The following is a 21,069-nucleotide window of genomic DNA, read 5'->3' on the forward strand; positions in this document are numbered from 1 at the left end:
ATTGATGCAGCACAGGGAGTGGGAGGGTGGGTGGGAGGGAGGGAGCGAAAAAGAGAATGGGAGGCTGAGAGCCACAGACAGAAAGGAAGGGTGCGAAAACACCATCACAGGACGCTGTTAAAGAAGACCACCGTCAAGACCAGCTTATGCAAGGAGACAAACAAGTTGGATTCGCTTAAAAAAAGGGATGACTTATTTGAAAAATAATGATAATAATAAAAAATTGGGGTAATCTTTTTTAAAGAAAAAAAATTCAGCAAGGATGCATTAAATTAATCAAAAGTGATAGTAAAGGCATTTATAATTATACAAAATATTGATATTCAAAATAAAGCTTTTGAACTTTCAATCATCAAATAATCCTGAAAAAATATTAAGCAGCACAACTGCTTTCAACATTGATAACATTAAGAAATGATTCTTGAATGTCAAATCAGCATATTAGAATGATTTCTGGAGGATGTGACACTGAAGACTGCAGCAGCACAACTATTTTCAACATAGATAATAATAAGAAATGTTTGAAGTAATAAGAAATAAGAAAAGACTGAAGTAACGCCTGCTGAAAATTTAGCTTTGCCATCACAGGAATAAATTATATTTTAAAATAAGTTAAAATTGAAAAGTTAAAAGTTAAAGTAAACCAAGTTACAGTTAAACCGTAATATCACATAATTTTAATATATTTTTGATCAAATAAATAATGCCTTAATTGGTGAACATACACTTTTTAAAAAGTCGCTTCCTTAAAATTATAGGTACAATCAACTTAGATGTTTAAGTAATTTCAGCTTAAATTACATTAAACTGATTAAAAAAGTTTAATCTTTAACATAAAAAAAGTTGCTTAACTTATTTTGATGAGTTAAAGCAATGTAAAAACATATGTTGTCAAATTATTGATCATTAGGAGACTTCTCTCGAAAACAATAAAAAATCTTACATACAAAAGTTTTGGTTCAGTGTGTACATACATTTTTTGTAAAAAAAAAACAGTTTTTTTTTCTTTGAACCATTGACAAAGGTGTGTGTAGGGTAGAGTGGGCGGGGGGGGGGGGGGGGGCTTAAGCGTGTCATTTCTTTTTCTAACAAAAGTTAAATGTGTCTTGAATAGTTTTCCTAGTTTTCAGTGATAATGACATAAATTATAAACCAAGTGTGAAAAATGTCCAGAGTTTTCATGTCAGATTTTTAACACAAATTAATTATTACCAAGGGGGCATTTTGCCCCACACAGCTGGGGTAAAATGTCCCATTCTGAAAAAAAAGCAATTTGCTTTATACATTTATAGCAAAATCAGAGTACAAGCAGTTTTAGCTTAAAATTAAAAAGGCCAGCCAAAATAACAATAGATAATTATGAATATTTGTCTAAAAACAATGCTGAAAATCAGCCTATTTGAAAAATATTGTTAGCTGATGCTAACTAGCTAGCTGATGCTAACTTAAGGTCATTTTTAAACACAAAGTCCAAATATTTTTATTCAACCACCTAGACAGATTACATTTGATGGAAAAACAAAGGATGTGATGTTCAGCCCATGGTAACTACAGTAATTATGATAGTGGGAAGTGATGCCCCCTGGGGGTGTTTTACCACATAGGGGCGTTTTATCCCACATATTAGGTTGGGAAAAAATTGTCATCCTAAAAATAAAATAATATTTTAATATATCTTAGGAATTTAGTAATTATAGTAATTTTTCTTACTACTGAAAACTATATCACTTAACGTGAAATCTGTTTTCTCTCAGGTACGCTAGTATAAGCTTCACATTGAATACTTCTAAATCACTCTTGTCAACTTAGTCCATAGCAACAACAAAAATATATCTTGACTTTATCTGGTGGTTATTTTGGGAAAAACAGTGTGTGTGTGGGGGGGGGGGGGGCATTGTTAAATATTCAATGTAAAACATAAAAAGTATAATAAAAAAGTAATTTTGAGATGAGATAAAAAGTAACTCTGATGCATAAGCAAGAAAAAAATATTTATCATTAAATAAATCTATTGTAATAAAGTCAAATTAAAAATGTAATAACTTAAATGGACTAAAGTAGTTTTAGCAGAACAGCCCCATCTACTGGGCAGCTGACATCCTTCTGCTCACTACATTACACAAGTGGATGTCAATTTAAATTTATACTCAATTTTTGAATTAGCATTTAAAGGTCAACCACGTCTCCATTTGTCAACATGCATTGCATACATGTCTTGTCTTTCACAAAAGCATGGCAAGAGTTGCATCTCTCTGGTTTGTGAAGTGGGTGTTGAGCCCCACCACAGTGCAAAGGGCAAACAAGGGTAAACATTGCATTTCCACTTATTTACTGTGCAGACTAATTATTTACTGCTGGATAAGTGATGGGGACCAGTGCTCTGGTCAAAGTCCCTGCTCTGACATCAGCATCTGCTTCCTATGACACAAGACTGGTGTGTTTTTGGAGAATCACTGTGTTCTGATCAGTTAGTTTTGTACAGAGTAAGCATTTTAGTACTGAATGGGAACAGCACAATCTATTCATGTTAACACTTTGCTCATTCACTTGTACAAAAAATATCAAATTAAATATAGCTAAATATTAAATATATTTAAACTCACAAAATCATTACATTATTGAAATAAAAATATGATTTTAGATACTAGATACATTATTACATTATAGAAATTGTTAAAAATTCAAATAATATGGAAAAAATAGTTTGTTAATAATGTTCAGCTGAAGTGAACTTTCTAAGTAGCGCACCAGTTGCCCTTCACTGTACTATTACCATAGACATTTGTTGAAGAAATTCTGAATATTTTATAGCTTCTTTTAAACACTGAAATACAACCACATTAAAAATTGAGAATCAAAATTGCTTAAAGTTTGTAAACTGTAAAATCAGAATTATATGTGCACCAGCCAGACATGCTCTGAAGATCTAATGCAATGTGCTGCACAGACCAAGTGAGAGACAAATGAGATGAGTTGTAAGTATCAATGTTGTCCATATGTGTGTGTTTACAACAACCAATGGACTGTACTGAGCTGGTAAACGAGTGGACAATAAATTAATCAAAACAGCACCTTGTAAAGGATGTAAACAAAAACTCACTTTTTTCTGTTTGATAAAGCATTTATGCAAATATGGGCCTTATTACCTTCTACATGTTTCTCTTTACCTGAAGAGGGTATATGGAAGTTTTAAACTAACAATATTAATAAATATAGGCGATATCCATTCAAAATATAAAATACTGCATTTAAATCCATGTCGGCCCATTGACTAATCGACTGCAACATTTTAATCTCTCAGTACAGGGCAGTTTAACTTTGTGAAAAAGTTCAGATAAACACCTGTGCTCTGTTTACGTATTTTTGTGAGGTTTCAGGAAACTAACGGTTAAAATATCGAATCAAGGGACGAAAAAAAAAAAAACCACACACAGCCTTATTTAATAATACAGGACATCTTTTCGATCATTGTGCTACTACCACCCTGTTCTATTTTGTTATGCTGTTCAGAACATCCCTCTTATCTACCTCTGAACCGTTATACCTTGTTTGGAAGATGAAGGGCGGGGGGATTTTGTGGCAAAAACATGACGCATGTTGCTCTGTGTTCCAGGGGTCAGAGACCCGTTTGTTTAAAATAGACGAACGCAAAGTTTTGTCCTTTTAACGAACTGCAGAGAGAAGAAGCATGATGCCAAGGACTGTCCTATCCAGATGCGCGCGTTTGGCGAAGAAGGTGCCTTTGGAATACGCGCGGTCCACCAAACACAGCGTCCACCGCGGGATGTCCTCCGTGACCATTCCTCCACCGGCGTGCATGCTCCGGCCGCTCGAGGCTCCATTCCGGTACCTGTTTGGACCAGGACCCTCCAACGTACCACCTCGTGTTTTAGCGGCAGGGGGGAGACCTATAATAGGTCATATGCACTCGGAAATGTTTGAGGTAGCCTAAATTTTACGGTGTGTTTTCGCACCAACGCAATTTATAACTTTGATATGGGTCGATGGCAAATAAGAAAGTCTAGGTTTTAAAACGCACATTCAAAGTTCTTAGAAATGTAATTTTTGTAAACATGTTGGTTTCATACATTTTAAAAAAATCGTTAATACCATTTAGCCTAAAACGAATAATGTATGTTTAAAATGATTTCATGACTATAAAAACAACTTAAGCATAATTTTCAAAATATTGCTATTTTTAAATAAAAAGTATTTAAAACATATGATTCAAGGTAAAAAAAAATATCTTCAAAAATTCATATTCAAAACGTCCTTTTATAAAACATTGTTTGATGCCTAATAAAGTTGAAATATTAAATTATATTTTATACACAAAATATTTCAAATGCTTTATTATATAAATTATATAATACTTTAAAACAAAAAAGCAATGAAGCATTTAAGAAATAATAAAAAAAAAATAAAAAAACATGCCAAACTACTTGTGCCAACATTTCTTTAAGAGTGTCAGCCTGTAAAAAAAACTTCTGGATTGCTTCACCACCTATATGTTTTACTTTTGTTTGGATTTTTCAAAACAAAACAAAAAAATCTAAATAATCAAGTCATTTTAATATATTTTTAATCATTGATTGATAGATCTGAGCTGCCTTTGTGGAAACTATTGACTATTGAAACTATTGTTTTGAAGATTCTAACAGTCAATGCACACATTTTGTCATAGATTATGAATGATATCAAGAAAGGAATCCAGTATGCTTTTCAGACCAGTAACAACATGACTCTGGCCATGAGTGGCTCTGGCCACACAGCGATGGAATGTGCAGTGTTCAACACTGTGGAGCCTGGAGAAAGTGTTCTCGTTGCCATCAATGGAATCTGGGGAGAACGAGTTGCAGAAATCGCTGAGCGGATGGGTAGGAATCTAATAATAACGTCATCCCATTGTTTGGTTCTTTATCGGTTGATGAGAGCACACTTTAATCTTTCTTTCCATAGGTGCAAAGGTTCACACCTTGGTAAAACCACCTGGAGGACATTTTACAAATTCAGAAATTGAACAGGTTAAAATGTTTACTTCACACATAAATTATGTTAAAGTGCCCCTATTATGGATTTTTGAAAATGACCTTTCATGTAAGTGAATGAAAACATACAAAGTTTTAAATCTGAAAGTGCACGTATATAATATTATTGTCTTTCAGAAGTAAGAGTCGACTCTAAGTCAATGAAATGAAATGTTTTTCAAACGAGTCATGAGGCGTTTATTTGTGACGTCAAGACGAAACATTAGCATGTTGTCCACCAACTTATTGCACGTGCAGACACCAGGGAAAACTTGAACCTCAAACACCGCACCTGTCGTATGGGACTCCAAAACAACATTAGAAAACTTTAAAATAGCTTAATAGGGGCACTTTAAGACAAGTTTCCATTGCATAATGTTTCTATTATGGCCACTGTATGTTATATGACTAGCAAAGCAAATCGACTGCTCAGTAACCAACATTTGTCATTCAACAGGCTCTGGCTAAACATAAGCCTGTTCTCTTCTTTCTCACACATGGAGAGTCATCAGCTGGTCTGGCGCACCCAATGGACGGCGTTGGTGAAATCTGTCACAAGTAAGAATATTCAACAATCATTTAGCTTAATGTCTGACTTCTATTTTACTATTTTTCTAAAAACGTTAATGCTTCTGTTTGAGGTCTGTTCTGAAGATTTTATGATTGGTGTAGGCTACACTGTAGAGATTCACAAATCAACTGTCAGGAGTGTAAAACAACAAACAAACATCTGGCTACTGGGTTTAAATGAGGTCAGAGGAATGTTCAAATAATGTAAAGGGAAAATAAAAGGTTAATTAAAAACAATTAAGTTGTTTTTTTATTTTCTAAGAATTGTAAAGTTAAATATCTGTATCGTCCACTGATGTGCTCTTGCGTGGTTTTGTTTATACAGATACAACTGTTTGCTCTTAGTGGATTCAGTGGCATCATTGGGAGCTACACCACTCTTAATGGACCAACAAAGTGAGTGAAAGACCATTTGATCATGTGCATATTCTAAATCTCTATGTAAAAGCCTGTGGATTAAATTCAACCATTTGTGTCCTACATAATGAATCCTCTTTTTCTTTGTAGATATTGATATTCTGTATACTGGATCCCAAAAAGCCTTGAATGCTCCACCTGGCACAGCACCAATTTCATTTAGCGAAAGAGCATGGTGAGGAGAGACTTGTGAATATATATACACACCCGAGTATGTTTTTGCAAACATAGAATCGTTCTAACAATTAGTGGAATCAACTAATGTTATTTATTTCCCTTCAAATGTGATATAGCCACAAGATGTTCAACAGGAAAACAAAGCCAGTATCCTACCTCCTTGATATGACCTACTTATCCAATTACTGGGGGAATGATGGCAAGGCAGACAGAATGTAAGTATGGTAAACACAAATGTAAATGGTTTCTCTTGCAAGACTCAATAGTGGACCGAGTGAAGGATTGCGTAAAACTAACTGAACTATGTTTCAGATATCATCACACAGGACCTGTGTCTGGGTTCTTTGCCCTGAGGGAAAGTCTAGCCATCCTTGCTGAAACGGTAGGGGCTAGATATATAACACCTAGCTGGACATAATAATTCATTCAAAAATGTTTTCTTAACTATGTGTTTTTGTTTAAACTATAACAGGCTGGGTGCTTAGATTTATGATATTACATGCACTGCCATTCAAATGTTTGGGTCAGTAAGATTTCCTCCTTTTTTTAATGCTCACCAAGGCTACATTTATTTGATCAATTTTACTGTAAAAACAAATACTATTACATATTATTACAAATTAAAATAATTTTCAGCATCATTACTCCAGTCTTTGGTGTCACAAGATCCCGTTGAGAAATCATTCTAATATGCTGATTTTCTGCTCAAGAAACATTTATTATCAGTCCTTATCAGGATTATTTGATAAATAGAAACAGAAATCTTTTGTAATATTATAAATGTCTTTACTGTCACTTTTGATCAGTTTAACATGTCCTTGATCATGAAAAAAAAAATCTTACTGACAGTAAACTTTTGAACAGTAGGGTTTATATATTAATACATTTAAAGGATCTTTAATGAGTAGTATGTAATGTCATGGGGTTAATAATTCTTAAATTCCTGCTCAAGGGTCTTGAGAACTCGTGGAGGCATCATAGTGAAGTTGCAGAGTATCTTTGGAAAGGCTTGGAAGACCTGGGCTTGAAGCTGTTCATAAAGGACAGGGTAACTTTTGTTGTTGAATTCACTTACTAATTCTGAGAATAATAATATACCCTAAAAAAGAAAGCAGTTAAACGATATTCCCATTTCCAAAGGATTTGAGATTACCCTCTGTAACCACCATTGCCATCCCTGAGGGATATAACTGGAAGGAATTGCTGGCTTACATCCTAAAGCATCACCAAATAGAGTTTACAGGAGGTCTAGGGCCCTCTGTTGGCATGGTGAGTAAAAGGTAGTCAACAAGACATAAGTGCACGACAACACATTCAACTACATACTGAATAATTACCCGCTGAACTGATTTCTAGGTAATGCGGATTGGACTCATGGGATACAACTGCAACAAGGCCAATGCTGCGATGGCTCTTGCAGCTCTGGAAGACGCTTTAAAGCAGTGTCGAAAAACCAACGCCTAAAGGCAACCTTTTTACCTGTTAATTTTTGCAATTTCTTATGGTGATGCTTGTAAAAGAAGAGCTATTATATATGATGTTTTTATAACAGCTGGTATAATGGAGAAGAATTTTAGTTGATTCTAAATTGTGCCTCCATATATATATATATATATATATATATATATATAACAAGCTGTTTTTCAATGTCCTTTTAACGTTTCGGAAAGCATCACTCCAGCACTTGAATGACCTTCATAAAAACATTACTGAGAAATAAATCATTCATACAAATTCAACATTTGAGTTTAGTTACACAGTAAACATAATGTTTACACCATTGTGTTATTGATTGTCTTAACTGAATTTACTCTACTTCATGAAACTATGAAAAATTGGATGCCAAAAATGAACAACTTTTAACAAATTTAAACTTCTGCTAAAAATAAAAACAGCGCTCTGGCATTTCCAGACTAAACAACAGTCCCTGAAACTTAACAACAACTAAAAATGTCAGACATACACATTAACAAACTGACAAAGAGGCAACATTTTCATGAACAAGAAACGAGAAATAAGCTTGAGGAAAATAAAAATATTCCAAAATCATCTTTGGATATTTACAACTCAAATCACTGGCAGAATCATTCCAACTTTTCTAAATGGAAACCAACCAGATATTGCAACATTTTTAAGATTCTCCCCCTAGCGCCTTTTCACTTTTGCTGCTGGGAATGCAGTAATTAACTGCACCAAAAAGCACTGCTGAAGATCTTCCATCCACACAAAGGTCATTTTGACCTTTCCCTCCAAATCCTCGTGCACGATGGCGAACTGCTCACCTGCGTATTCCAAGTCCACAGCTTTGAGCTTATTGGACATCTTAACAGGAGAACTCACACACCAGAAGGGACGCTGAGCCTCATCCAGAACCGTCAAAGTCATCATACAGCAACGCTAGACGGGTGGAGCAAGTAACATTAATACTTTTCGATAAACGAGGAATGTTTAAGATATGCATATCTAAACAAAATACATAATAATAAACAGTGCACACTTGTCTATTACAATGCATACAATAAGTCCTTAGCATTTTGCCCCATTCACACACAGCATGATACCAACTCATCTCTTTATAGACAATATCCGAAGAATAGCATGCCAGCACTAACTAGTCAGTTCCAGGGAGAAATACAGTCTTGAGTGGAAGAATTAGGAATCAATCATAGGTACCTCAACATCTCCCTGCAATCCCTCTGCTTGCCATGGGACACTGATCTTTGCCACAGGCTTGTGCTGAGGCACATCAGCCAAATCAACAGCGATCAACTGCACATAGTCCCCTTGAAACGGCACTGTAAAGCACAAGAACAAATGTGCAAACACTCCTATTATTCATATCATCTTATTTAAATATCAAAATCTTGATCATAATTTGTTAAAAATAAATTTGTTTAGTGAAGTTTCGAGTTCTAGCACATCAGACTACTAAAAAATAAAGTAAAAATGGGTTTTCGCCAATATACGCCGTGCTACGGCTAAATGAGACACTCCAAAACAAAAGAAATAAATGAAAGGAAACAATGAAATTAAATGCGTGACCATAAAATGGCGTGAACTTAAAAATATTTCGAAATATCTAAAAATATTATTGAAAATAATATTTAATGATACATTTTATGTTTTAGTGGTGAAACATGATGATTATTTATTTATTATGAATGGTACTAAAACAGTACAATTATATCATTTTATTTAAATATCAAAATGTTGATCAAAATATGTTAGTTTAGTTTTCAGTTTTAGCACACTTTTTGAAATTGTATTAATTTTATTACAAAAACTAATTATATATTTACCTCTGCTGATGTAGAGTGGGGAAAAGCGCTGACACATGATTCGCTGAAGTGGATTGTGAAGCACAATGTGCAGGGTGTATCCATGTCGTCCACGGTCAGAGTCCAGAGCAGTGTCCACCGTGGGGATGTAGGGACTATTGATGTGAACCAAGAAACTTCACATGTTAAAGGACTATACATTATCAACTTCAGCAGCATACTAAATAACCCATTAAAAATTCAGTACCAAAATGTTGACCCAAGGAGACTTCTTTCAATCAGTTTGTGGAAGTGAAGGTTGACCATGACAAAGGCAATTTTCCAACTGCCCTATAAATACCACCAATAAACAAAATAAAAACAACACAGATAACACTTCCATATAGACATGAAGTTAAATAATGTTTGCAATAAAAATATAACGTTTATTTTCTAAAACAAATTGTGTCATTTATATTAGGGATGCACAAATCAGCCAATAGATAATTATTTTCATGTTATGTGTGATAATGGCTGATATTCAAATACACTACACTGTTTTGTCTAAATGACTGATTTTAGTTTTAATGCTGCAAGTAAATATAGGCATCACAACATAAGAAGGTGCAATGTGAATAATGGACATACATTTTTAGATTTGCTATGGATTATATTTAACAGTGTTATTAAATAAGTTAAAGCTGCACAGTTTAAAATAGAGAATCTTAATCTTGCATAATTAATACAATCTTTATTTGAAGCATCAAAGTACTTTCAAAAACTGATTTACTCTATTTTGATCACGACTGTAGACAACAGTGTTTCTATTCGAACTATAAACTTTTGTCCCAGTACTTCAGTGATAATTTGAATTATTGTTACACGCAAATAATGATACTCTGTGGTTGAAAATTTGTTTGTGAAGCCGTTTCATACCTAAACATGACAACTGTTTTCTCTGGGTCAGCGGCAGCACCAAAACACATATTCATGTTCCACTGTGATCGTACTTGTCAACGGTTTAATAGACATAGCTGAATTGTAGTCATTTAGGAATAAGATCGCGTGGGTGTTTGAATCAAGATCACAACTCTTTTAACGATTGATTGTGCAGCTCTATTATCAGTATTTTAATAATTACCCGTTAAGTGAGCTTAGATGATGGCATCTAAATGTAAAATGGGAAATGCACAAATAAATATCCAATTTTAACCAATCAATATATATATATATATATATATATATATATATATATATATGGTACAGAAATACTGTACTGATTGTGCATCCCTAATATATTGAAATTATCGGAACTTTGCTAAATATATCAACATACCCGCCAGACTCCAACAATGATCCCATTATTAAAGCGCAGTAACTTCACAAGCTTGTCAGCACCAAGGAATGACCAGTGTACACTTTTATTTATACTTGTCTTGTGAATCAGAGAGCGCCACCTTGGCCTACATATAAGAGGCATTAGTCAGATGAGGCTATGAATGTATGTTCGTATGCATGCTTCAGATTTGTCAGCTCTGTTCCTTACTTGTCTCCTGAAGCTGGTAGAGCTGGACACATTATTCCATGAAGCTGCAGGCCATTAAGACTGCTCATGGACGGCCAGACACCACGGTTCCAGTACACCGTAACCGATGAATCTTCAAAGAAAGTGTGCGTCTGGTCATAGACACTTTCACGCCCATGCTTATTTATGAGTGTGATCTCCCACTGAATGTGTAATCTCCTGTAAAACAAAGTAACCAAAGATCTAGTTCCTCGTTTTTACTATGGACGTTCCACTTACGTGACAGATGCTCTAAACTTTATAGATAGACTAAAAATCGTTTTAACCAATACTTTTTTATTCACCCTTTTCTACTTCAATAGATTTACTTTATTTAGGTTTAAAAATGCATTTACTTTTATTTGTCTCTCATATCATAGCAAGAGCAATATAGCATAGCTAGACATATATTTTAAAATAATATATGCCTTGCTATGTTATATGAGGCATTCCAAAACAAAGGAAATAAATGAAGAGAAACAATGAAAGTAAATGTCTGACCATTTAGACAAAGGCAAAAAAGCACCAAACTACAGCTACAAGTTTTATTTTACTATACAAAAGTAAAATTAAAAAAGCTGACAGAAAAAAGCATACACTGACTACAACATAATCAGTTCTTAATATTTCATTGGTTCTCTCTTGTTTTTGCATGTGTTCATAATTTCTTTGTATGACAGTCTGGCCAAAAATAATGTCCGCACAATTTGGTATGATTTATTGCATTATCACAAATAAAACAAGTGACTCCAAGACAACTATGCAATATGAATACAAAATCATTTTATTTAAAAAAAAAATGTAAATTAAATAAAGCGTGATTATGTAAATAACTTCACTTTTGGCCACTACAGAATACAAATATTATTTAAAATAATATTTAAAATATTTATTAATACATTTTATGTTTTCATAGTGAAGCAATGCTTATTGATTTATTATTGTAATAAATCATATTAGAACAAATACCAATATTATGCATAATTTTTATATATGTTATTGGACACACAAACATTAAACACATTTTTTTTTAAAACATCAGTACAGATTGGAAAAAATTATATTACTCAATCTCTACTAAATTTTGAATAACAATTTGTCGTTTCATAAATGCTTTGCTTAATGTGTGTTTGTGCTATTTTTTCCCACTTGGTTTGATATTTTGAGGGATTCATACAGTTTAGGTGTGGCTAAAGTGCTCAGTTACTTTTGGGGTCTGCTTTAGTTCTGGGTAATATTAAATACAGGTGCTGGTCATATAATTAGAATATCATCAAAAAGTTGATTTCAGTAACTCCATTCAAAAAGTGAAACTTGGATATTATATTCATTCATTACACACAGACTGATATATTTCAAATGTTCATTTCATTTAATTGTGATGATTAAAACTGACAACTAATGAAAATCCCAAATTCAGTATCTCCAAAAATTCGAATATTACTCAAGACCTTTTATTACTTAAAAAAGTATGAGCATATACAGCACTCAATACTTAGTTGGGGCTCCTTTTGCTGCAGCAATGCGGCGTAGCATGGAGTCGATCAGTCTGTGGCACTGCTCAGGTGTTATGAGAGCCCAGGTTGCTCTGATAGTGGCCTTCAGCTCTTCTGCATTGTTGGGTCTGGCGTATCACATCTTCCTCTTCACAATACCCCATAGATTTTCTATAGGGTTAAGGTCAGGCGAGTTTGCTGGCTAATTAAGAACAGGGATACCATTGTCCTTAAACCAGATACTAGTAGATTTGGCACTGTGTGCAGGTGCCAAGTCCTGTTGGATAATGAAATCTGCATATCCATTAAGTTGGTCAGCAGCAGGAAGCATGACGTGCTCTGAAACTTCCTAGTAGACGGCTGCGTTGACCTAGGACCTCAGAAAACACAGTGGACCGACACCAGCACATCACATGGCACCCCAAACCATCACTGACTGTGGAAACTTTACACTGGACTTCAAGCAATGTGGATTCTGTGCCTCTCCTCATTTCATCCATACTCTGGGTCCTTGATTTCCAAATGAAATGCAAAATTTACTTTCATCAGAGAACATAACTTTGGACCACTCAGCAGCAGTCCAGTCCTTTTGTCTTTAGCACAGGCGAGACGCTTCTGACGCTGTGTCTTGTTCAAGAGTGGCTTGACACAAGGAATGCGACAGCTGAAACCCATGTCTTGCATACGTCTGTGCGTGGTGGTTCTTGAAGCACTGACTCCAGCTGCAGTCCACTCTTTGTGAAAATCTCCCACATTTTGAATGGGTTTTGTTTCACAATCCTCTCCAGGGTGCGGTTATCCCTATTGTTTGTACACTTTTTTCTACCACATCTTTTCCTGTGCTTTGCACCCAGAGCTTGGACACAAGCATCCAATGTGCTTGGACACAGAGCTCTGTGAACAGCCAGCCTGTTTAGCAATGACCTTTTGTGTCTTGCCCTCCTTGTGCATGTTGTCAATGGTCGTCTTTTGGACAGCTGTCAAGTCAGCAGTCTTCCCCATGATTGTGTAGCCTACAGAACTAGACTGAGAGACCATTTAAAGGCCTTTGCAGGTGTTTTGAGTTAATTAGCTGATTAGAGTGTGGCACCAGGTGTCTTCAATATTGAACCTTTTCACAATATTCTAATTTTCTGAGATACTGATTTTGGGATTATCATTAGTTGTCGGCTATAATCATCAAAATGAAAAGGAATGAACACTTGAAATATATCAGTTTGTGTGTAATGAATGAATATAATATCCAAATTTCACTTTTTGAATGGAATTACTGAAATAAATCAACTTTTTGATGATATTCTAATTATATGACCAGCACCTGTATATGTTATTCAGGTAATGAAACATGCATTTGTGGTCCCAAAAGATTTATTTTTCTGCCCTGTTCAAAGAAAAGCAGTGACTACTAATTTCCTACCTGAGAACCTGCTCTGTTAGAGCTGGCATGCCAGTGTGCGGGTTCATGTGTCTTAGCTCTGTTTTCCACATGGTGTCCTTGTAACCAGCCATCTCCTTGAGTAGCAGCTTCTTCCAGTATCCCGCAGGTTTCTCTTCCACACTTGTGCTGCTCACGGCTTCTGTCATCACGCTTCCTCTGGGTCTCCACTTTTTCTTCTTAAACTGAGAAGCATACAACACAGACCACAGAGCACTGGACATCTATGTTAATACATCTTATTCCTTATTCAAATTCTTTATATCATGAACTCACTTGCTGTTAGCCAGATCATGAAACCGCTTGTTGACAAAGCTGAAATTGAACAGAGAGGAGGCATCCAGAAAAGAACAAATCTTCAGGATTATCTCAGAAGGCAACCTGGACAGACAAGGAATAGTGCAGCTTTTTGTATGATGAAAGACTACAATGGAATGCAATAAAATACATCTTAAACTTATAGGCCTGGTTTCACAGACAAGGCTTAGATTAAGCCAGGATTTGGCCTTAGTTTAATTAGGACATTTGAGTAGTTTTTATAAATGTGCACAAGAAACAATGTCAGTGACAAATTTTAAGATATGTCAGTGCAAGTTACTTTCAGTTAAAGGGGACCTATTATGCAAAATTCACTTTTACATGGTGTTTGAACATACACAGATCTAATATAGGCTACACTTGCAATTTCTTTACTTGCTGTTTACATTCACATACATATTTTGTCATCATATGTTTATGTGAACTTTGTGTGTTTTTGACATAACCTTGTGTGTATTTGACAAATTAAGTGCAATAACACGTGAAAGAGAACTAGTTTAATACTCACGGGATGCGCTGCCTGACATCCTTGTGCTTCGTATGTTTGCGCTCAGAAAACCATAAATAAAGAAGTTTAGACTGATATGGCTTTAAAACGCATGCAGATAATTCAATTTCATGATAATGAAAACTGCAATGTCATGTGAACGACCGGGATAGAGATGATAATAAAAACCAAACAGATGTTTTGATAGTTTTTGACAGAGTATCAGAGGCACGAGCTGTATAGGCTCCGCCCTCTTCTGGAAAGAGGTGGGGAGTTGCAACTCATTTGCATTTTAAGATATGAAAACAGCATGTTATTCCTTGCACTCAAAAATGACAGACCAGAGGGTCTGGGGTCACCTGAGACTTATTTACATATTCTTGTTAAAAGGGGCATAAGGGCAAAGGGTCCCCTTTAAAAAAAAAAGAAAAGAAAAAAAAAGCTCAAACACGCATTTTAATCTGGGACTGGGTTGTCTGTGAAACCGGGGGAATTTGTATAAAATATTGATTAACTTGCCTCTCGAAGTAATTTCCACGGCTGCCCATACCGCACTGTTCAAACACAGACAAAGTTTTACACGGCTCAGGGTGCAAATACGTCGAGGATGTGTTACGATCTCTCCGCCTATGCCAAATGGAAAATAAGCATTCAGTTTATGCCATTAGCGAATGAGTAGCCCAAAACATTTTTTTGTAAATAACATAGCTGTCTACCTTATGGCACCTTCAGCACGCACAGGTTCCCTTCCTTGAGCATCTCCGAGTGTAGTTTCTTCATCTTTCACGTGGCCTTGTCTTAAACGTCGGAGAAAATCAGCAATACCAGTAGCCATGATGACTTCGAAGCGTTTGAACTCACTCACATTACTGATAACCGAACTGATAATTTAACACACTAGAGGGCAATATAATATATTGAAGAGATACCGCAGACAATGTTTTATTTTCAGTTAAAATGTAACTGATGATTTTAAATTTAAGTTAAAGTTAAGATATTAAATATAAAATTTAAGATCAAATTAAAATCAGTTTAACCCTTTCGTGCATGATTATGTTAAGCTCGAGATTTTTCCCTGTTTTAATTGCTCTTATGGCATGAAAATGATTTGAAATGTTGTTGTTTTTCACACATTTTTCAAAGAGATTTTCAGATGTCCACTTGAGTGGACAGCATGCGTTTATGGTTTAAACTCAAGATATACTGTATTAAACACAGTAATAACACAGAAATATTGTCTGTATTTAACAAACCAATCAATAAAATTATATATCCTCCTGAGACCCAGAATTTATTAATGTTATGCTATGTCCTCTGTAGTGGACACCAGGACTCAGTTGTTTTCTTTGAACTGAAGAGAAGAAGCGCCAACATGGACCTGATCTGGAGAGATTCTGTATGGAGGAATGGTCTCTGGTCTCTTGCCAGGTGTTCTCCAAACTCATCAGGCATTATAGGAGAAGACTCAGAGCTGTTATCTTGGAGAAAAAAAAAAGGTTGCAATAGTATTTAATAAAAGGGGGCAAATAATTGTTTCCAAGTTGTTTTGGAGAAAAAAAAAATTTTCATAATGTGATTTCCCCCCCACTTTCAATTATTTTACTTCAATGAAAGGTTAGATTTTTGCTAATTTTTTAAATCAAAATTATTTTTTACGGCCATCTTTGATCATATTTACCAAGGGGGGGAAATAATTCTGACCAGCAATGGATGTAATGAAAGATATAACGGAATGAATTGATACACCATTTTACTTTATGCAATATGTGGGTAAAATGGCCATAAAGTAATATTCCCATTCAATGCAATGTATTTATACACTGTTTCTAATTTGCACATTAATGTGTTCTTGGAGCAACATTAAATGAAAAAGAAGTGTAATAATTGGAGTATTAATTGGCTACATTTTAATAATAATATCTAATATTTCATAGGAATATTGATGGATAATTTATTTCCCTATTCACTTGTTGTGTCTTCCAAAATTCCTGATAAACGTGATTTAAGTCCTGATGTCCACAGTGGACATGTATGAAGTCAATGCCCTGTTCTGTAACAGAAAGTCATATTTTGATTTGAAACCCCAAAACGTTTTCCTGAGATGTTGGTTTATGAAATACAATTTTAAAAGTAGTACGATTTAAATTATAATTATAACATATTAACATATTTCCATATGAGTGCTACATGTGATCACTAAATTAATGACAGTAATTTTTAAAGACCAAGGAGAAGTTGTTACAGGACACCCCGATTGTGACATGTGACATGTATGGTGTTAGAGAAATTCAATAAAATAAAATGTCCACAAGATTAGACAAAAGTCTATTCCTGGATCCCAGGAGGAAAAAATAATGTGAAAACAATAAAATATATACAAAAAATATAAATGCGAAATATTGCAAAGACAATTGAACTTCATACAAGTTGAACTTCGCATATATTTTATATCACAACATGAGGACGTGTCGTGATTCCATCAGAAATCTCTACAGCCTGCCAAGGTACAACTGTGGAAACCCAACTCAGATGCTCCCTCCAGTGTACCAGAGCATGTCAATTTACCCTTATTAGCTGATAATTCTGATCATGTTCAAGATAAATACATTTCTAACATCGCTCTCCTCTGAGAAAACCTAGCGATCAGGTGTTTTCAACATCTGAAATGAGCAGTGTTGGGGGTAACGCAAGTAACATCCATTACGCAATCAGAATACTTTTTTTGATATTATGAGTAAAGTAACGCATTATAAGTCACGTGCATTACATAATCAGATTACTTTTTGATCTAACGAGTAAAGTAATGCATTATAAGTAACATGCATTACGTAATCAGATTACTTTTTGATTTAGCAAGTAGCCTAAATTAATGCATTACAAGTAACGTGCATTACGTAATCAGATTACTTTTTGATGTTACGAGTAAAGTAATGCATTAAAAGTAATGTGCATTACGTAATCAGATTACTTGTTTGATGTAATGAGTAAAGTAATGCATTACAAGTCACATACATTATGTAATCACATTACTTTTTTATGTTAATGCAAATTACATTCTAATATAATATTTATTTACAGTCAAAAAATTTACTGCAGATTAAGTATTTTCAAAAATAACAGTCACAGTAATAGTATGCCTTGCAGCTGAAATATAGCCATTATTGCATGAGATCCACTACAGATGATTAATCAGAATATTCTCTCAATCTAAAATCAATACTTGGAAAATGTAACTGTGGTATGATTCATTATAGATATTGCTTGCTACAACATTATTATTATTTTTTTTTACCTGCAAGAGTCTCCTAGGATAGAAAGAATGGGTGGATATTCCGGAGCAACTTGGCATTTCTGACTGGCCATTGGCCATCTTGGTTTGAAGGGGGTTGTCCACACACAACAGCTTGCCACTTGGTGGCAATGTAGGCCCACTGGTCCACTGTAGAGGTAGATGTGCAACTATGCCATCAAAACCCATGCAAATGCAAGAAAAAGATTTTTGAATAGCTGTCCACTGTAGTGACATATGAATGAGAGGGTTAATGGTTTTAAATCTGTTATATTGGATTCTCACAGTTTGGCAAGGCAAGCCAAGTACAAATTTTTGTACTTTAAAAGTACAAATTAAAGTAAATCAAATGTTTTTAATCTCGTTATGTATATTTTTACATTTTATCTTAACAGCTCCATTTACTGGTTTAATAAGTCTTTTCATTCATTAATGAATGAATCATTCATTAAATTCATTAATCTTTTTTTTTCTTTTTTCTTTTTTTACAATTTCAGCTATTTGCAGACGAGCCTGTATCAAATTGTATTACCAATTTAATATGTAAATATACATTCATTTTTATTGTGATAGCTATATGAAATGCGTAGTGGAGGAAATGTTTTCTCCAGTCTTCGTTGCGTCATTATCAGGACGCCTAATAACTACATCTCCCAGAGTTCTTAGTGTCTAATCAGGAAGTAGATACGCACTGTGATGGCAAACAGATAGTAGTTCAGCAGCCGCAGCGAGTAATACATTTAGTGTCAATTATACAGTTAAAGTTATTTGAAATTATTCAAGCGGAATGTCATGCCCATTCAATCACTCTGGTAGGAAAACATGACGATTACATTTAAGTTAGTAGACACCTGATTTTTGTCTTATTTCTAATGGCTTATTATTTCCGAGCTGTCGTCTGTAGATCAAACGTCAAATTTGTTATCATTAAAATGAATCAAGCATTAAATAAACTGCAGGTGCATCAGAATATGACCGTGTCCGTGAACATAATTTTAAATCATGGATAAGCGCTCTTCGATCATATTTAACCCGCATCCTGTGTTTCCGCAGCGGAGCTGAACCCTGCAGTGCTGCCGCTGGACTGGCTCCTAGGAACCTGGCAGTCTGATGAGCCAGGAGAGGGCTCCTTCCCCTCCATCGCACCTTTTCGTTACACAGAGACTCTTCATTTCTCACATGTAGGACAGCCCGTGGTCAATTTCATGTAAGTAACCAAATAAACCAGATTGCAACTCAGAATGCAGTGCAGACAGTCAGAAAGTTGTGAACTTTTTCCTCAGGTTCAATGCATTCCATGCTGAGAGCAAAAGGCCTCTTCACAGGGAGTGTGGATTCATCAGGTTTCAGCCGGGCACCAACAGGGTGGCTTTCATCATTGCTCAGAACTCAGGTGTTTGACTAATAAAAATGTTTATCAGATAGGGTCATTATATTATGGCATATCTTTTTTATTTTTTTATTTTTTATTGTATCTGTTTATACCTATTAAAGGTCTTGTGGAGATTGAGGAGGGGGAACTCACTGGACAGCAGCTGACTCTACGCAGTTCTGCCCTGGCTAGAACATCTTTTGCCAAGCAGCCTCATGTTCAACAGGTCTCATAAATCAAACTGACTTGTGCCTTGTTAGATCAATGAAATGATAAACTCTAATGTAGCAATATTTTTATACAGAAAAGGTGGCATGAATTGTGCTGAACTAGTTTATTTATTAAAACAAATGTTCGACTAAGAATTTTGATTTTGGATCAGATCTCCAGGCACATCCAGTTGAAGCCGGATGGAAGGCTGGAACAGACCGTCTCTATGGCACTGGAAGGACAGCCTCTAACGCAGCATTTGCACATCACTTACCGCAGGACTGATTAACTATCTGTCACATGGGAGGAAGATGTATTTATAAAAAGCACTTGGAAGTAATGTACTCATCCGACCTAAAATATTGATGGTTTATATATAGCAACCTGCAGGTGATGGCAATATATTTGTGACTAAGAATGTTATTTAAAGTAATAGATGTTATCTGACCTGTCTTGTCCACAAAAAAAGCTTTGGAAATATTGTTACAATAAATAAAGGGGTATAATGTAAAGCAACCACAGTAAGAAGATAAAAAATCTCTTTACAAATTTAATTTTTTAGAGGTAGCTCATGGCAAAGTCTGTCTCTGAAGAAAATGTTGTTCGTTTTCACGTCTATTTCCGTAAGATTAAGTGAATAATAATCAAAATATGTCACAACACATACATTTTCTCTCCAGTAAAACTTAACACTAAACGTCTTCTTTCATATATTTAATGGTATTAATTCACTTATAGACTCAATAAAGCTCTTTACCTTTTGATGAATTGTTATGGCATTTCTACTAATCATGAACAAATGAAGAATAATTTAAAGAAATCAGTTCTCAATGAATAGAAATTACACTCAATGTTAAGGTCAATAAAAACATCCACTCTGTAGTATCGTTCAAATGTTTGAAAGAAAGTAATACTATCCTTCAGCAGGGATGCATTTATTTAATTAAAAGTGACAGTAAAGATATTTATAACGTCACAAAATGTCTAACTCAAATAAATACTGTTCCGTTGAACTTTATTTTCACGAAAAGAATCCTGAAGAAAAAAAAAACTATCACAGTTTCAAAAATATTAAAATGCACTACTGTTTTCATCATTGATAATATGAAATGTTTCTTGAGCAGCAAATCAGCATTTTAGAATGATTTCTGAAGGATCATGTGACACTGAAGACTGGAGTAATGATGCTGAAAATACAGCTTTGCCATCACAGGAATAAATTACCTTTTAAATTTTAATAAAATAATAAATTACTTATTTTATATTTGAATAATAATATAACTATTTTTTATCAAATAACTGCAGCCTTTGTGTGCATAAGAGAATTCTTTCAAAAACAAATCATCCAATCCGATTACACCAATCAAATGAAATTAAAATTGTATTTTGTGACTTTATTAGTTCCTGAGCACCAAATAATTTCCAGGTTTTCCATGACTGCTGGAACCAA

At 34.7% G+C, this 21,069-nt stretch overlaps 3 protein-coding genes across 4 annotated transcripts; 2 read left to right on the plus strand and 1 right to left on the minus strand.

Annotated features, from left to right (window-relative positions):
• The first annotated feature begins 3,653 nt into the window (after nt 1-3,653).
• Nucleotides 3,654-7,726, plus strand: agxtb (alanine--glyoxylate and serine--pyruvate aminotransferase b). Its single transcript, XM_077226516.1, has 11 exons — nt 3,654-3,943; nt 4,685-4,877; nt 4,960-5,024; nt 5,485-5,585; nt 5,923-5,993; nt 6,105-6,189; nt 6,308-6,406; nt 6,504-6,573; nt 7,144-7,239; nt 7,332-7,460; nt 7,548-7,726. Exons 1-11 carry the CDS (start codon nt 3,689-3,691, stop codon nt 7,653-7,655), a joined length of 1,272 nt encoding a protein of 423 aa, XP_077082631.1. The 5' UTR covers nt 3,654-3,688; the 3' UTR covers nt 7,656-7,726.
• A 476-nt stretch (nt 7,727-8,202) lies between these two features.
• LOC143736006 (F-box only protein 15) lies at nt 8,203-15,619 on the minus strand. Of its 2 annotated transcripts, XM_077226481.1 has the most exons (10): nt 15,465-15,619; nt 15,268-15,375; nt 14,220-14,324; nt 13,926-14,159; nt 10,995-11,192; nt 10,785-10,911; nt 9,717-9,799; nt 9,491-9,624; nt 8,865-8,986; nt 8,203-8,588 (listed from the first exon to the last, which is right to left on the minus strand). In XM_077226481.1, the coding sequence occupies exons 1-10, from the start codon at nt 15,581-15,583 to the stop codon at nt 8,337-8,339; spliced, it is 1,482 nt and encodes a 493-aa protein (XP_077082596.1). In that variant the 5' UTR covers nt 15,584-15,619; the 3' UTR covers nt 8,203-8,336. The 2 variants fall into 2 exon arrangements, with proteins under 2 accessions (XP_077082596.1, XP_077082604.1); XM_077226489.1 differs by lacking the exon at nt 15,268-15,375.
• Nucleotides 15,620-18,702: 3,083 nt separating this feature from the next.
• On the plus strand, nt 18,703-20,381 carry thap4 (THAP domain containing 4). Its single transcript, XM_077227401.1, has 5 exons — nt 18,703-18,849; nt 19,091-19,244; nt 19,321-19,430; nt 19,532-19,635; nt 19,792-20,381. Exons 1-5 carry the CDS (start codon nt 18,825-18,827, stop codon nt 19,906-19,908), a joined length of 510 nt encoding a protein of 169 aa, XP_077083516.1. The 5' UTR covers nt 18,703-18,824; the 3' UTR covers nt 19,909-20,381.
• The last annotated feature ends 688 nt before the right edge of the window (nt 20,382-21,069 follow it).

Source organism: Siphateles boraxobius, unplaced genomic scaffold, assembly GCF_051911475.1.
Source record: "Siphateles boraxobius isolate OS27281-9 unplaced genomic scaffold, OSU_SipBor_1 1, whole genome shotgun sequence".
In the NCBI taxonomy this organism is placed as follows: Eukaryota; Metazoa; Chordata; class Actinopteri; order Cypriniformes; family Leuciscidae; genus Siphateles; species Siphateles boraxobius.

What these genes read in the sequence shown, in the direction of transcription:
- agxtb (XM_077226516.1), top strand. Translation starts at nt 3,689, where the DNA reads ATGATGCCAAGGACTGTCCTATCCAGATGCGCGCGTTTGGCGAAGAAG. An exon ending in ACTCTTAATGGACCAACAAA is followed by an intron (nt 5,994 to 6,104) that starts GTGAGTGAAAGA and finishes TTTTCTTTGTAG; the next exon opens with ATATTGATATTCTGTATACT. An exon ending in TAGGGCCCTCTGTTGGCATG is followed by an intron (nt 7,461 to 7,547) that starts GTGAGTAAAAGG and finishes ACTGATTTCTAG; the next exon opens with GTAATGCGGATTGGACTCAT.
- LOC143736006 (XM_077226481.1), bottom strand. Translation starts at nt 15,583, where the DNA reads ATGGCTACTGGTATTGCTGATTTTCTCCGACGTTTAAGACAAGGCCAC. An exon ending in TCATTGTTGGAGTCTGGCGG is followed by an intron (nt 9,800 to 10,784) that starts GTATGTTGATAT and finishes TGGTATTTATAG; the next exon opens with GGCAGTTGGAAAATTGCCTT. An exon ending in CTCCTTGGGTCAACATTTTG is followed by an intron (nt 9,625 to 9,716) that starts GTACTGAATTTT and finishes TCACATCAATAG; the next exon opens with TCCCTACATCCCCACGGTGG.
- thap4 (XM_077227401.1), top strand. Translation starts at nt 18,825, where the DNA reads ATGTCATGCCCATTCAATCACTCTG. An exon ending in CAGCCCGTGGTCAATTTCAT is followed by an intron (nt 19,245 to 19,320) that starts GTAAGTAACCAA and finishes CTTTTTCCTCAG; the next exon opens with GTTCAATGCATTCCATGCTG. An exon ending in CATCATTGCTCAGAACTCAG is followed by an intron (nt 19,431 to 19,531) that starts GTGTTTGACTAA and finishes TACCTATTAAAG; the next exon opens with GTCTTGTGGAGATTGAGGAG.